The sequence below is a fragment of the Priapulus caudatus genome, unplaced genomic scaffold (genome assembly GCF_000485595.1).
Source record: "Priapulus caudatus unplaced genomic scaffold, Priapulus_caudatus-5.0.1 Scaffold559, whole genome shotgun sequence".
NCBI lineage: Eukaryota > Metazoa > Priapulida > Priapulimorpha > Priapulimorphida > Priapulidae > Priapulus > Priapulus caudatus.
The window spans coordinates 99,997-112,890 of NW_014577620.1; the positions used below are offsets into that span (position 1 = coordinate 99,997).

General features: G+C 42.8%; 2 protein-coding genes across 2 annotated transcripts in view; both read right to left on the reverse strand.

The window, feature by feature from the left end:
* LOC106811633 (excitatory amino acid transporter 1-like) overlaps positions 1 to 6,111 on the reverse strand; it is a 10,915-nt gene extending 4,804 nt beyond the window's left edge. The window contains exons 1-6 of the mRNA XM_014815336.1: positions 5,043 to 6,111; positions 3,469 to 3,589; positions 2,864 to 3,062; positions 2,319 to 2,412; positions 1,771 to 1,910; positions 1,098 to 1,295 (exon numbers count right to left, since the gene is read on the reverse strand). Coding sequence (XP_014670822.1) covers positions 1,098 to 1,295; positions 1,771 to 1,910; positions 2,319 to 2,412; positions 2,864 to 3,062; positions 3,469 to 3,589; positions 5,043 to 5,579 — 1,289 coding nt within the window. The 5' untranslated portion in view covers positions 5,580 to 6,111. The remainder of the gene's footprint in view (positions 1 to 1,097; positions 1,296 to 1,770; positions 1,911 to 2,318; positions 2,413 to 2,863; positions 3,063 to 3,468; positions 3,590 to 5,042) is intronic.
* Positions 6,112 to 7,179: 1,068 nt separating this feature from the next.
* Positions 7,180 to 12,894, reverse strand: part of LOC106811648 (protein FAM91A1-like) — a 20,123-nt gene continuing 14,408 nt past the window's right edge. The window contains exons 14-20 of the mRNA XM_014815350.1: positions 12,177 to 12,342; positions 11,620 to 11,730; positions 11,118 to 11,231; positions 10,802 to 10,871; positions 10,230 to 10,602; positions 10,027 to 10,096; positions 7,180 to 9,674 (exon numbers count right to left, since the gene is read on the reverse strand). Coding sequence (XP_014670836.1) covers positions 9,546 to 9,674; positions 10,027 to 10,096; positions 10,230 to 10,602; positions 10,802 to 10,871; positions 11,118 to 11,231; positions 11,620 to 11,730; positions 12,177 to 12,342 — 1,033 coding nt within the window. The 3' untranslated portion in view covers positions 7,180 to 9,545. The remainder of the gene's footprint in view (positions 9,675 to 10,026; positions 10,097 to 10,229; positions 10,603 to 10,801; positions 10,872 to 11,117; positions 11,232 to 11,619; positions 11,731 to 12,176; positions 12,343 to 12,894) is intronic.

Consider the following 12,894-nt stretch of genomic DNA (forward strand, 5'->3'; position numbering starts at 1 on the left):
CAACCAACCAACCAACCAACGATCAACCAACCAACGATCAACCATCAACCAACAACAAACCAACGATCAACCATCAACCAACCAACCAACCAACGATCAACCAACCAACGATCAACCATCAACCAACAACAAACCAACGATCAACCATCAACCAACCAACCAACCAACGATCAACCAACCAACGATCAACCATCAACCAACAACAAACCAACGATCAACCATCAACCAACCAACCAATCAACCAACAACCAACCAACGATCAACCATCAACCAACAACAAACCAACGATCAACCATCAACCAACCAACCAACCAACGATCAACCAACCAACGATCAACTCTCAACCAACAACCAACCAACGATCAACCATCAACTAACCAACCGACCAACCAACGATCAACAACCAACGAACCAACCAGCAATCAATCGACCAACGGGCAAGCATCAACCAACGATGTACACACACAGTACACATGGAATAGCTATATTAATCGGAGAAGGTCTACTTTACGATAGATCCATTTATTTGACCCGTTAACGACAGTTTCGACTACCGTTGCTAACAGGTTAAACACATGGGTTATCGTAAAATAAATTTATCACTAGATAATCAGTTGTGGCTTTATTCATTTGTGTTCGCTTCATTTATTTAAAATACGCATGTTCCCCGAAGCAAATGCGTTCGGTATATGAATGAATGGGGCATTGCGAAAGGGGCATTGTAACAATTTTCTGTATAAGCGGAATATATTCTCCGTTTTTCCGGGAAAATCATAAATTCATGCATCGCGTTGTAGGATATAGGTCGGTGCCGAAGGGTACGAGGTCACGCCTTGTTTGGAAGAAATTCTCGCAAAACAAATGGGCCAAAAAATGAATTAGTACTCTATCAACTAGATTCACTTTACTCGCTATATTGCGGCCGGTTCGGATCGCAGCCTGTGGCATCATTTTCACGCTTACAGTCTCACGCACAAGGCTCACGCTTACCTCTCGCAACTTACGGTACTTACTTACGGTATCTTACTTACGGTACTTAACTTACGGTACTTACGCTACTTACGGTATTAACCCGGTAAGAGAGCTACGACGCGGCCTACCTGAGGGCGATGATCTTGCCAGCGTCTAGCGACACGCCGTTCACCTGCGCGATGAAGAGCACGGCGACGGCCTCGTACAGCGCCGTGCCGTCCATGTTGATCGTGGCGCCGATAGGCAGCACGAAGCGTGCCACGCGCGTGTCGATGTGACGCTTCTGCTCCATGTTAGAGATGGTGATCGACAGCGTCGCCGAGCTAGCCGGGGCAGGGGGCGCGCTGCGGACTGAGAGCGGGGGGGGCGGGGTGGGCTTGCCAGTTAGGCTATTATTATATATAATAGTATTATTATTATTATTATTACTATTTCCAAAGTGGATCACGGCATTGGCCGGTGACTTCTATTATTATTATTACTATTATTATTATTATTATTATTATTATTATTATTATTATTATTATTTATTATTATTTATTATTATTTATCGTCATTATTATTATCGTCATTATTATTATCGTCATTACCATCATCCTAGCAATTACACTAGAAACTTGTCTTGGTGTAAAGTACACCATCACGATCTGTCATACAGCGCAATTTATTTGTTAGTTGGGCCCGGGGGTTCCGGGCTATGTAGACAACCGGTGTTATGTTTAATAGGCATGTAATTGCCTGGCTAAAGAGACAACTTCAATAACGCAAACTGTGCCGCCTGTAATTGCATTTACCAACCTTGAAGCTGTTCCGAGAGCTGTTAGCAACGCCTGACTTGCTCCTAGAAAATGCATCAGCGGGTTCTTTCGCGCAAACACAATATAAATCGTAGGTAGAATGATGAAAGCGTGAATACCAAGTCCCGAGAGAACGGTGACCTGCAATGTGAACATCAGATTAGATAATGCACATATTGTAATTTGTAAACGCTATATGTAATACTAGATCTATTTTTGATATGATTTGAAATCTCGAAATACTGGTAAATTCGAAATTATGTACTCTCGTGTATACACAGAACCATAGCCTCCAAGAAGAACGGCAACCCTCTAAATTTTAAATAAAACTTAAATTGAAACCTGTCGAGTGCAACTAGTTCGAATTTTGTTTTTAATTATTATGTAGTCTTCCATGAAACTCTCGTCTCAGACCCGCCCTGCTACACCATGCACGTTGATTGGGACTTGAGAGGGACGCCTCTCTCGTCATAACTCCACGCAGCTGCTCCACAGAATATTGTAACCCGCCGTCGGTGCAGTCGGCTACAGGCCGCCTGTTATACCTACCATGTACATGCCTATGCGGCCGAGCATCTGCGCTGGGTTTCTCATGGCCACGATCCTTGCCGCAATTAGGAAACAGATGCCGATCGGCGAGAACCTGTAGATTACATGTTCACAGTGTAAATCTCCGCTGCATAACCGAGTAGCGGAATGTGAAGCACGGTGATAAGTGGCGTTCATTGCCTCGCTCGTTCGTTCGTTCGTTCGTTCGTTCGTTCGTTCGTTCGTTCAATCATTAGGGTCATTCGTTTGTTTGTTTATTCGTTTATTCATTTATTCATTGACTCATATATTCTTTCGTTCAATAATTCAGTGATATGTTTCTTTGTTTGTTTGTCCGTGAATTTGTTCGTTCGTTTTTTGTGGTTGTTAAATCATTCAGCGATTTTTTTCGTTCGCGTTCGCTCGTTCATTTATTCATTTATTCGCTCATTTTATCATTCATTCATTCGTTCATTCATATATTCATTCATTCATTCATTCGTTCATTTATTTATTTATTCGTTCATTTATTCATTCATTCATTCTTCGCAGCAACGCGCGCTCACCACATGACGATGTTCACGATTCTCATGATAGCTTCCCTCATAGAATCGAAGAAGTCTCGCAGCGGCTTTCCCTGCTTGCCCATGCGCGCGATGACGATGCCGAACGCGACGCAGAAGACGACGATGCCGAGGATGTTCATGCCGGATTCCACGTGACCGACCTTGAACATCCACGTGTACGGATCGTCAGGGTCGATGCCTGAAACCACGGATTACAGGTAGCACGTGTAGGTAAGTACACACTCCTTGTTTCATTTACACTGTTCTGCCGCGCTGCAATATACTGTATTAGCTTCCACATTTCTGTTTACAGTGTCATCGTATGTAAATATTAGCCATATTGATGTCGTTTTGCCCTTGGTGATCTCTGGAAGAGAGTTTCGCTGAGGTTCTCAGACATTAAGCAAATAATGTGATTTTTAAGAGTCGAATAATTGCATTATATGTCGTGTAGCGTAACCGCAATTAAGTTGCCGATTAGGTTATAATTCCGCGCACCACGGAACACGCCACAACGCTCACGAACTGTCATATTGAGCCTATAGGCCTATGCTCTAGCGTAGTATTTATTGGCGTAGGCAGCACGAACAACGAACGCTCTGTACCGTCGGTGGGTTCCGGCTCAGCGAAAGGTGTCGTGAAGTTGGTGTAATTCTGCTGAAACGCGTAGATTTCCGGTTCCGGCTCTGCCAGCGGTCCTTTAGGTACGATCAGCATCGTACTTTCCTGCGCATAAACCCCGGAAACATTTAGAATGTCATTGCGTAAGAAACCTGGGGCCCGTCATCAGAATCATCGTAGATACTTATGTCTGCTCGTAGATACTTAGTTACGTTGCAGTCTGTGCGGGGTATAAATTGTAAGATTGTAAATTTAAATTGTTAGAATGTGGAGTTTACACCATGTGCCTCAACGCTATATATTAGTTACAGCATTTCTTCACCACCAGTCCACGCGTTAATTAATACAGCAACGTACGCTGCAATCACGCACGGCACCCATCACGCCATATCTTACAACATCATTGCCATAGTCACAGTACCTGCACCCGTCACGTACTCTACGCCTTACTGTATCAATGCCATAGTCACAGTACCGGCAACCCGTCACGCTTACTCTACGCGCTTACTGGTATCAATGCGACCATCACAGACCTGCACCCGTCACGTACGCTACGCCTTACGTCCAGCAATCCTACGAGTCACCAGCTACCTGCGCACCCGTCACTACTGCTACGCCGTACCTGTATCAATGCGACAGTCACAGTACCTGCACCCGTCACGTTACTCTCAGCTACGGTAGCAGGTACAGTCACCAAGCTACCTGCGCCCGTCACGTACTCTACGGCCGTACTGTATCAATGCTACAAGTCACCAGTACCCTGCCACCCGCACTTACTCGACGCCTTACTGTATCAATGCGACAGGCACGTACCTGCACCCGTCACGTACTGCTTACCGCCGGACGTATCAATGCTACAGTCACCAGTACCGCACCCGTACACGACTCTACGCCTGACGTTCAATGCCATCTAGCACAGCTACCGGCACCCGTCACATGACTCTACGCCATTACGATATCAATGCCATAGTCCCAGGCACAGGACCGCCACCCGTCACGTACTCTACGCCTTACTGCTATCAATGCTCAGGTCACAGTACCTGCACCCGTCACGTACTCTACGCCTTACTGTATCAATGCTACAGTCACAGTACCTGCACCCGTCACGTACTCTACGCCTTACTGTATCAATGCTACAGTCACAGTACCTGCACCCGTCACGTACTCTACGCCTTACAGCATCAGTGCTACAGTCACAGTACCTGCACCCGTCACGTACTCTACGCCTTACTGTATCAATGCTATAGTCACAGTACCTGCACCCGTCACGTACTCTACGCCTTACTGTATCAATGCTATAGTCACAGTACCTGCGCCCGTCACTCTACGCTTTACTGCATCAATGCTACAGTCGCCCACCACTCCAGGCCCTACTACAACAATGCTACAATTACCCTATGTGCACCCATCACATCTTACAACATCGATGCTATACTCGAAGTACCTGCATCCATCAGTCCACATGCTTCATCACGTCACATCAACACCAACGCCACATTAACCCCACCTCGTATAGATCATTCCACACATCACTACGTAGATACTACAGTTACAATACCTGCGTAATGCAAGCTCCTATGAGGTTCGACGGAAACATGCTTCTAATGAGATCCAGGAAAGTGTCAGCAACCGTCGACGGCCGCCCTCCCTGCTTCCTCACCTCATCCGCCGAGCTACCGTAGTAGCCCGGCTTGATGGCGTAGACGAGTGCGATGCCGAGGAACACGGCCGTAAAGGTGGTCGACATGTAGTAGACGATTGTCACCCATCCCATGCGACCCGACAGCTTCGAATCGAGATCGGCAAGACCCGAAATGAGACTCGATATGATGAGCGGCAAGATTAGCGCCTTGAGCATGCGCAGAAAGATGCTGCCGAGGAAGCCCAGGTACATGATATCTCTGTCGGTGAGTCCTCGGCCGTGCAGGCCGGCGCCGAGACTGATGCCGACGACGACGCCGATGACGATGAGTACGAGGAGCAGGTTGTCGGTGGTTAGCAGGTTCATATTGGTGCGGGGTGTCCGCGAGCTAGACGCGTCGTTCGCGCGTTCGTTACATAACGGCGTCGGATGCGCGGAATCGGTAGCACTCATTTTTTCACGGCTGGAAATTTGTAATCGAGTCTACTGCCGCAATCGTCAATTTGTAGAGGCACAGACGAGCGCGTTTTCCTTCCTAATTTCTCCTGTCTATGAGCGATTGTGATCGTAAATGTACGTGTGACACGCATTCGTCGTCGTCCTTCTTCGTAATTTTTTCTGTCGATAAACAATAGTGGTCGTAAAAGTATACGTGGATGGAGACACGTATCACTCACGTGTAATCCTTTTTCGTAATTTCTCCTGTCGATGAGCGGTAGTTGTTGTGGATGCACGTGTATCACACGCGCGTATTCCTTCTTCAAAATTTCTTGTCGACATGCAATACTGGCAGACCAATATATATCTAGGCTTGTAAGCTCTTCCGTGTGTACATGTTATCTCCTTGTTGTGTGCTGCGAATATGAGCTAAATAGGACGCATGATACCGGCCAGCCAGTATTCGCGGCGAACAAATCCGGTTTGGGCAGTTCTGTCTGCGCGGTGGTATTTGCAACAGATCTAGAAGACGGTCCAGTGAGCAGACTACAACAGACAGTTACCAGTTCCGCAAGAGTTCCGCTTCAGTAGTCGGTTAGCGCGTATATAAGCTTAGGTATATAATTAATTTGCCTAGGGAGAGCCCGAAACGGGTATTACACAGAATATATTAAACTGCGAGGCTACGCTTACGATGACGACGCTACATGGCGCAGGATAGCGTCCCTTGGAAAGAAGTCCTGTTGATCGACGGCACAGCTTAGCTGAGACGGCCGCAGAGAAATCCTGTTCCTTGATTTCCAGAACCGCTGCCGAGTTGACAAGAACAGAACTGGATTTGGATCTGGATAGTTTTACTGCGTAGCCCACGGTTACGTGGATAATAACGCAGGGCTATAGCTAGCCATGGGGTGTGGACCTAGCTTAGGTACAGCCAGGTAGTTTGGCCTTTTAGCCCTAAAAAAAATTCTAGCCCGTACTGTTCTGTTCTAAGAATTCCGTGTAGTAGGTATGACGTTCGTGCAATATCCCATGATTGCAGAATGAGGATGTGTAGGACGTCACGCGTAGGTGCGCTGTCGCACACTCGGAAGTTTGCGAGGTGTACAGTAACTGCTGAATAGCTACTATGAATGACATGAGTCATAGGATTGTATCCGGGTATTTCCCCGAGAATAAACATTCGTATACCAGCGTGAAATTCAATATTGGTAGTCATTTGATGACATGTTACAATAATGTGACGGGCAATTAAGTAATAGGTATTATTGTTAATAGATAATATGTTTATCTTTTATATACCATTGATTATATATAAGTATATAATATAATATATATATAATAATATCAAGAGCTAATAATACCTTAGGTATTATTAGCTCTTGATAATATATATAAAGAAAGAAAGAAATATATGTATTTATGTTTATTTATTTATTTATTAAACGTTAGTGAGGTATAGTTTCCATGGTGATGTTTTGAAAATTTGGCACAACAGTGACTGGGTAGGTTTGCCCATTACTTACATTATCGACTTATATTGTATTGATAATTAATAAATAATTACATTTTATTACATTAGTGATATTGATAATTAATATGCATAACCGTATGATTTCTTTCATTATTCTTCGATTTATTTGTTGAATAATTCCTAATAATCACAACATTTACGTGCAAGTATGGTTGTCCCCGCAGCGGGAGTACACGGTGTTATTTGATTCCCATGGATTCCCCTAGTAACGGCATGAACATAGCTCTTCACGACATACACTGTGCAGATATGTATCATTGTAACACATGTCGACAACTTGATGTGATGAACCAGCATTCATGGGCATCAGACAAAAGGTTTAACATGCACCATTTTATGATTTACTATCACTCTCTGATCGATTCAGCGTTACAGAGCCATCTTGTCACCTGAGGGCACAAAGTTTAGAACAACCAACTTTAATTTCTGAAGGTTTTTTTGCGTCTATGCGTCTGGTGGATATGATGTATGGCATATCGTTGATAGTAATAACTGCGTTTAGAGCGTCACCACGACCACCAGCACTCCTAGCAATCTTGTTGGACGCACGTTAATAAATAGCCTATTTTAAGACGTGAGGTAAGGTAATGAAACGTGACATAGTATGCACTAGACCAACCCCCTATAGGTAACACAATAACCACATGTTCTAACATCACAGCGTGCGTGTAACCTGTACACAAAGAAACCGGAAAAATCGTTTATAGCAATTAAAACTGAAAATAAATAACTTAGTAACGACTTGGCATATTTAATTTGGAAACAGGGTTTTCGCTGTCATCGAAAATGCATTCCTACCATTATATGTGTGTTTACTTTCGCTATTGTGAAAACAGCATGATGCCACTGTTTTTAGTGTTCTTTATTGGGGATATATAGCGCTAGATTTTTTTAGCCAACAGAGTAGACACTGCGGAGATGACGATGAAAACCACAATAGCAAGACTTACGTCTTGTCAGGGCGACACTAATCGAAACAGCTAAGCACCAGAAATACAATAGCCGTTACAGGAGTCAAACTTTCTTCACTCACCACGCTTTTGCGTCTGCATTGCGAAACGCAACCGAAAACACGTACAGATGAAATTTGTGAATACTAGCGATTGTACCCGATATGTACACATATTAGTTAATCTGAACCATGCTATGACTATTAGTGTACGCAGTTCAACGATGTCAGGCACGAAGATTATTAATATATATAAGCAAATTATTTCGCAGCCGACCCCAATATTTACAGCACTACGCATTCACATTTAAATAATGCATACAGATATGCAGTCTACTAGGCACACAGTATGATACACCTTAATCCTAACATTGCATCTCAACTGCTCTTCGAATTACGACAGCAAATACCATTAACATATGTACACTAGTATACATAGTATACATACTATACATAGTCTACTAGTATACATAATATAAATATGTATATTGTTATACCCTATTTGAGGCTGCAGTCACAAAATCATGCGATTTCACCTGCAGACGTCCAAGGTAAATGTGCAAAGAGTAATTCTGTCGTGCAATAAATACTTGTCACAACATTTTGTACCTCTATATGACATCTGAACTATATGGGTTACACGTATATCGTGAACATATGCGTAGACCTATACATATGTTCAAGCACATATCATACTTCGGAATACGATATCACGATCGTGAACCTATACATGGAATAGAAATTTGCTATGCAAAATAACTTTTACGACTGGAATGTATTTTGCCATCAGTGTATCAGCAACTTCCTCTGACCAGTGGATAACACGTGCAACGTATCGTTCTGACATTTTATATAAGCGTGTCATTACTACACAACAATCATCCTGAAACGCGAACATGGTATCTACGGACGTGTACATCTAATACAGTAAAGCCTACTGAAATACATTGATACAAAGAAGGATATCACTTAATATTATAAGGATAAGTACTATCCCTCTCTTGGCTGACTGTATATAAACTACAGGACAGACAGTGAAAATAAACACAACTAAAATGTTTGTCCGTTTTAAAGGAAAAGAATTAAAAGACTTAAGCCACCTAATTTTCCATTTTGGAACAAAGCCTTAAATTGCAACACTGCCTCCCTTCATCACAATTGAAGGTTAGCCAAAACAACAAGTACAACAAAGTCATCTGCTCCGCCCAGAAGAAAAATACAGTAATTACAGCAAAAACTTTGGCTGAAGAATTCACAATTCGGCTAGGGTGGATAAGAAGAGTGGTGTTAGAGTGGATATGAATAGAGTTCCGTATATGTATGTATAAATCATCTATGGTATAATTGGTGACTACAGCTGTATCAATCAGCAAAAGAAACTAATAGTTACCCAACAGGAAATCAATGGCATTTCCACGCAGCAACAAATAACCATGAATGTGCATCTATTGCGTTTTCTGCAGTTAGTTATCCGTAAGGGTACGATAGCGCAGCCCGCTCAGTAACCCTCCCACGCTTCTAGCTTGCCATCACAGTACAGGAGACTCGATGATGGATATGGTACCACCTGATCGCGATTGTTGAGTGAGCCGGGGAATCCATGCTCGTCTGCCGACACCGTCAGCTCCTGCCACAGAACAGAGCCTCTATGTTAGAATTTCGTGCACTGACTTTTGTAGCTACAGCTAGACGTGGAGAGTTACTATCTTATTGAAATAATACCACGAAATTCCAATTCATAATACTCATCTGAAATCACACACACACACATACACACTTACACACACACGCACGCACGCACGCACGCACGCACGCACGCACACATACATATTATATAGGTAAGAAAAGCTTGTGAAACTTGTAACGGTAAGTACAGTAGTAGACGAAGCTGATAAAATATCACACATTTATATAATATAATATTTTCATCAGCTTTTCCTTCTAGTTGTAACATTCTAAATGCTTGAAAACAAAATTACCTGATTTTCTGCAATGAAGTGTAGCAGCTTCAGTGACAACTTTCGGCTTGACTTTAATAGTTCCTGAAGACTGGAAAACACCAGAACGATGCACGTAATTGTAGTTCAGTTGTCAACACCCTAGCAAACATAACCATATCATTCTGTTCTAGTTCTTGACGCAGTCGCACGTGTACACAAGCAGAGTTACATTTCTTGCTTACCTTTCATATCTGCATATTCCCTTGGCTGCAATCCTCTCACATACTCGCTTGTTGAGACTGGCATCAAATAGTGGCACTCCATAGCTACAGTCCAGTAGCATCCAGTCGGCCTCAGCCTGACCGCAAGTCACGTATTGCAAGTCTAACGAGTGAGGCTTTGTGTCACTGTCACTATCACTACCCTCTGCTCGTCGTTCAGCTGTGGGACTGTCACAGGCGACTTTGTGGGGAGTGTCGTTATTTCTTGCAGAGAGGTTGGCAGAACGGCCGGTGCACAGCATGCTGATGAATCCACAGGTATGCTCTAGCTGCAGTTCTTCGCACAGCTTACGGATTGATCGGTGAGTGTGCATGCTTTTCTTTGAAAACTCTGCTGCCAAACAACCGAGTAATTACACACCACCGATATTGCTGGTTGCAACCCAAAATTCTTTATGGATGAAAAGGTAAACTATAGAAGGTTTCTATTTATAATATTTATATAATATCAGAAGTGGATTATACAAATTCTGTCTTACCATCTTACTCTTTGTATTGTGAATGTTATATTCCATTTAAAAATGCAAAATTACCTTCTTTCACTGAATTATCGATAGGAAATGGTATGAATACAGTTTCTCCATCAGCCACATGTCCATGCACCTGAAAATACGTGATGTTTGCTAATAACCTTCCGCAAAGACTACTGAATAACCAAGAAATGTTAGAATTTGAGTTGTTAAACTGGCTAACACAAGATCTCATAAATAGTACATACATCTGTAGCTAGCATAGACACTGGCATTACTACCTATTGGCAATTCTTACTAACAAATGATGACCCATGCAAAATATGTCAATCTTAAATACATACACTCAAATCTGCATAAAACTACAAGAATTTCTTGCCTGCATGAGAACTGCAGAGTGAGACAATGCATCATTCAGGGTTAGCAATACATTGGCAGTTGACACTACACTCGGGTCATGTCCCCACACTGTTATCAGTAGCCTATCATAATCCTGAAAAAAACAAACATTTTATTTAGCCTAAACACAATGTACACCATACACATTCGTAAAGAGTATAGAGTCATACCTGTGTTAGCAGATACATGTATAGAATAGACACCTGCATACAAATTATACTGATTGCAAGTTGCAGTTATACAGTGAAACTGCCTTTATAGAGTGAACATTTGCCTATAAAAGATAGTTGACTTTTGAGTGACTCTGATTCACAGGGTTGACTGTATTATTCTCACAGTGCTCACGCTGAATTTTATTGTAATGTAGGACAATATTGTTCTGGAAATTCAGAATACCGAATGAACGCTTGCTGGTCGAGCCAACATTAACCTAACCTACACCTGCACTAAAAGCAGCACCGTTGCATGCTCCACCTTCATACCTGAAATATTTTTGGAAGTTTACTAAGTCTCGTGCCTTTCACTAGAAGTAATGACGGAGGACCACATCCCGTCAACACATAGATGAACAATTTGAACCAGACCGAGTTTACCTGCAAATGACACCAAAAATCAAATTATTGTCAATACAAAAATATTGCAGTCTGTCTTTACAGTTGGGGTTATGCCACAGAGCTAGTTATACATGTTTCATTCCCATTTTGAGTTTAAATGCATAAAATTTGGTTCTTAGTGGAATCATGAGTCATGCTAATATTGACACGTTTTTAGTGAATTAATTCACCTGACTATAGTTCATCAGTTGTCACCACGCCTACTTTTACGGCTTTCATTATGGGTCAAGTTTGACAGAGAAAACAGGAAAAACATTAAAATACAAAAACACAGTAAACCAATAACCGGAACAACAATGTTACTGCCATCGCCGCCGCCCGCCGCCGCCACCGCCCGCCGCCACCCACCAATAACACAACAACACAACAACAATAACAACAACAACAACAACGATGCTTAATTTTCAATATTTCAATGATGTTACCTCTGGGATGGCAGGTCCAATATGCTGTGGTGTACAGCTGCTTACTGGTCGAATCTCATTGCTTAATGGTGCCATTGACACTAGCAAGCTGTAAAACAGTGAATATATATATATATATATATACAGAAAATATTGAAATGACAACAACTGGAGTGCATAATTATGTCTCCAGTTGTTGTCATTTCAATATTTTCTGTGTAATTTAACTTGCATTTGGAAAACTAAACTTCTTATATATATATATATATAGCTATGTAAAATATGAAAATTTGAAATGTTCTCAGTTCATATTTATATTAATGCCTGCTGTTGGGGGCACTATGCTCCTCATAGTGTTGCTGAGGGAAGGAATGGGAGGGAGGGAAGGAGGGGAGGAGGAGGAGGAGGGAGGGAGGGAGGGAGGGGGGGGAGGGGGGGAGGGAGGGGAAGGAGGGGGGGCTATTCCTTCGCAAAGCAACACTATGAGAGCATAGTGCACCAACAGCAGGCATTAATGTTTTAGTGCATCACATGACTTGAATCTACTTTTCATGCGTATATACCTTCTTTATACTCCCTAATTTGCCGGTGCATTCGATGTAACAAAACGTTCGCGACACAAACACACCCGTTCGAAATACTCTTGCGTGGCGCCCAGACACAGGAGATTCGTGACGTAAACACAATGCGTTATAATACAAGCGTCGCGCAAGCGATAGTGCCCTCGCGCGGGCACTCT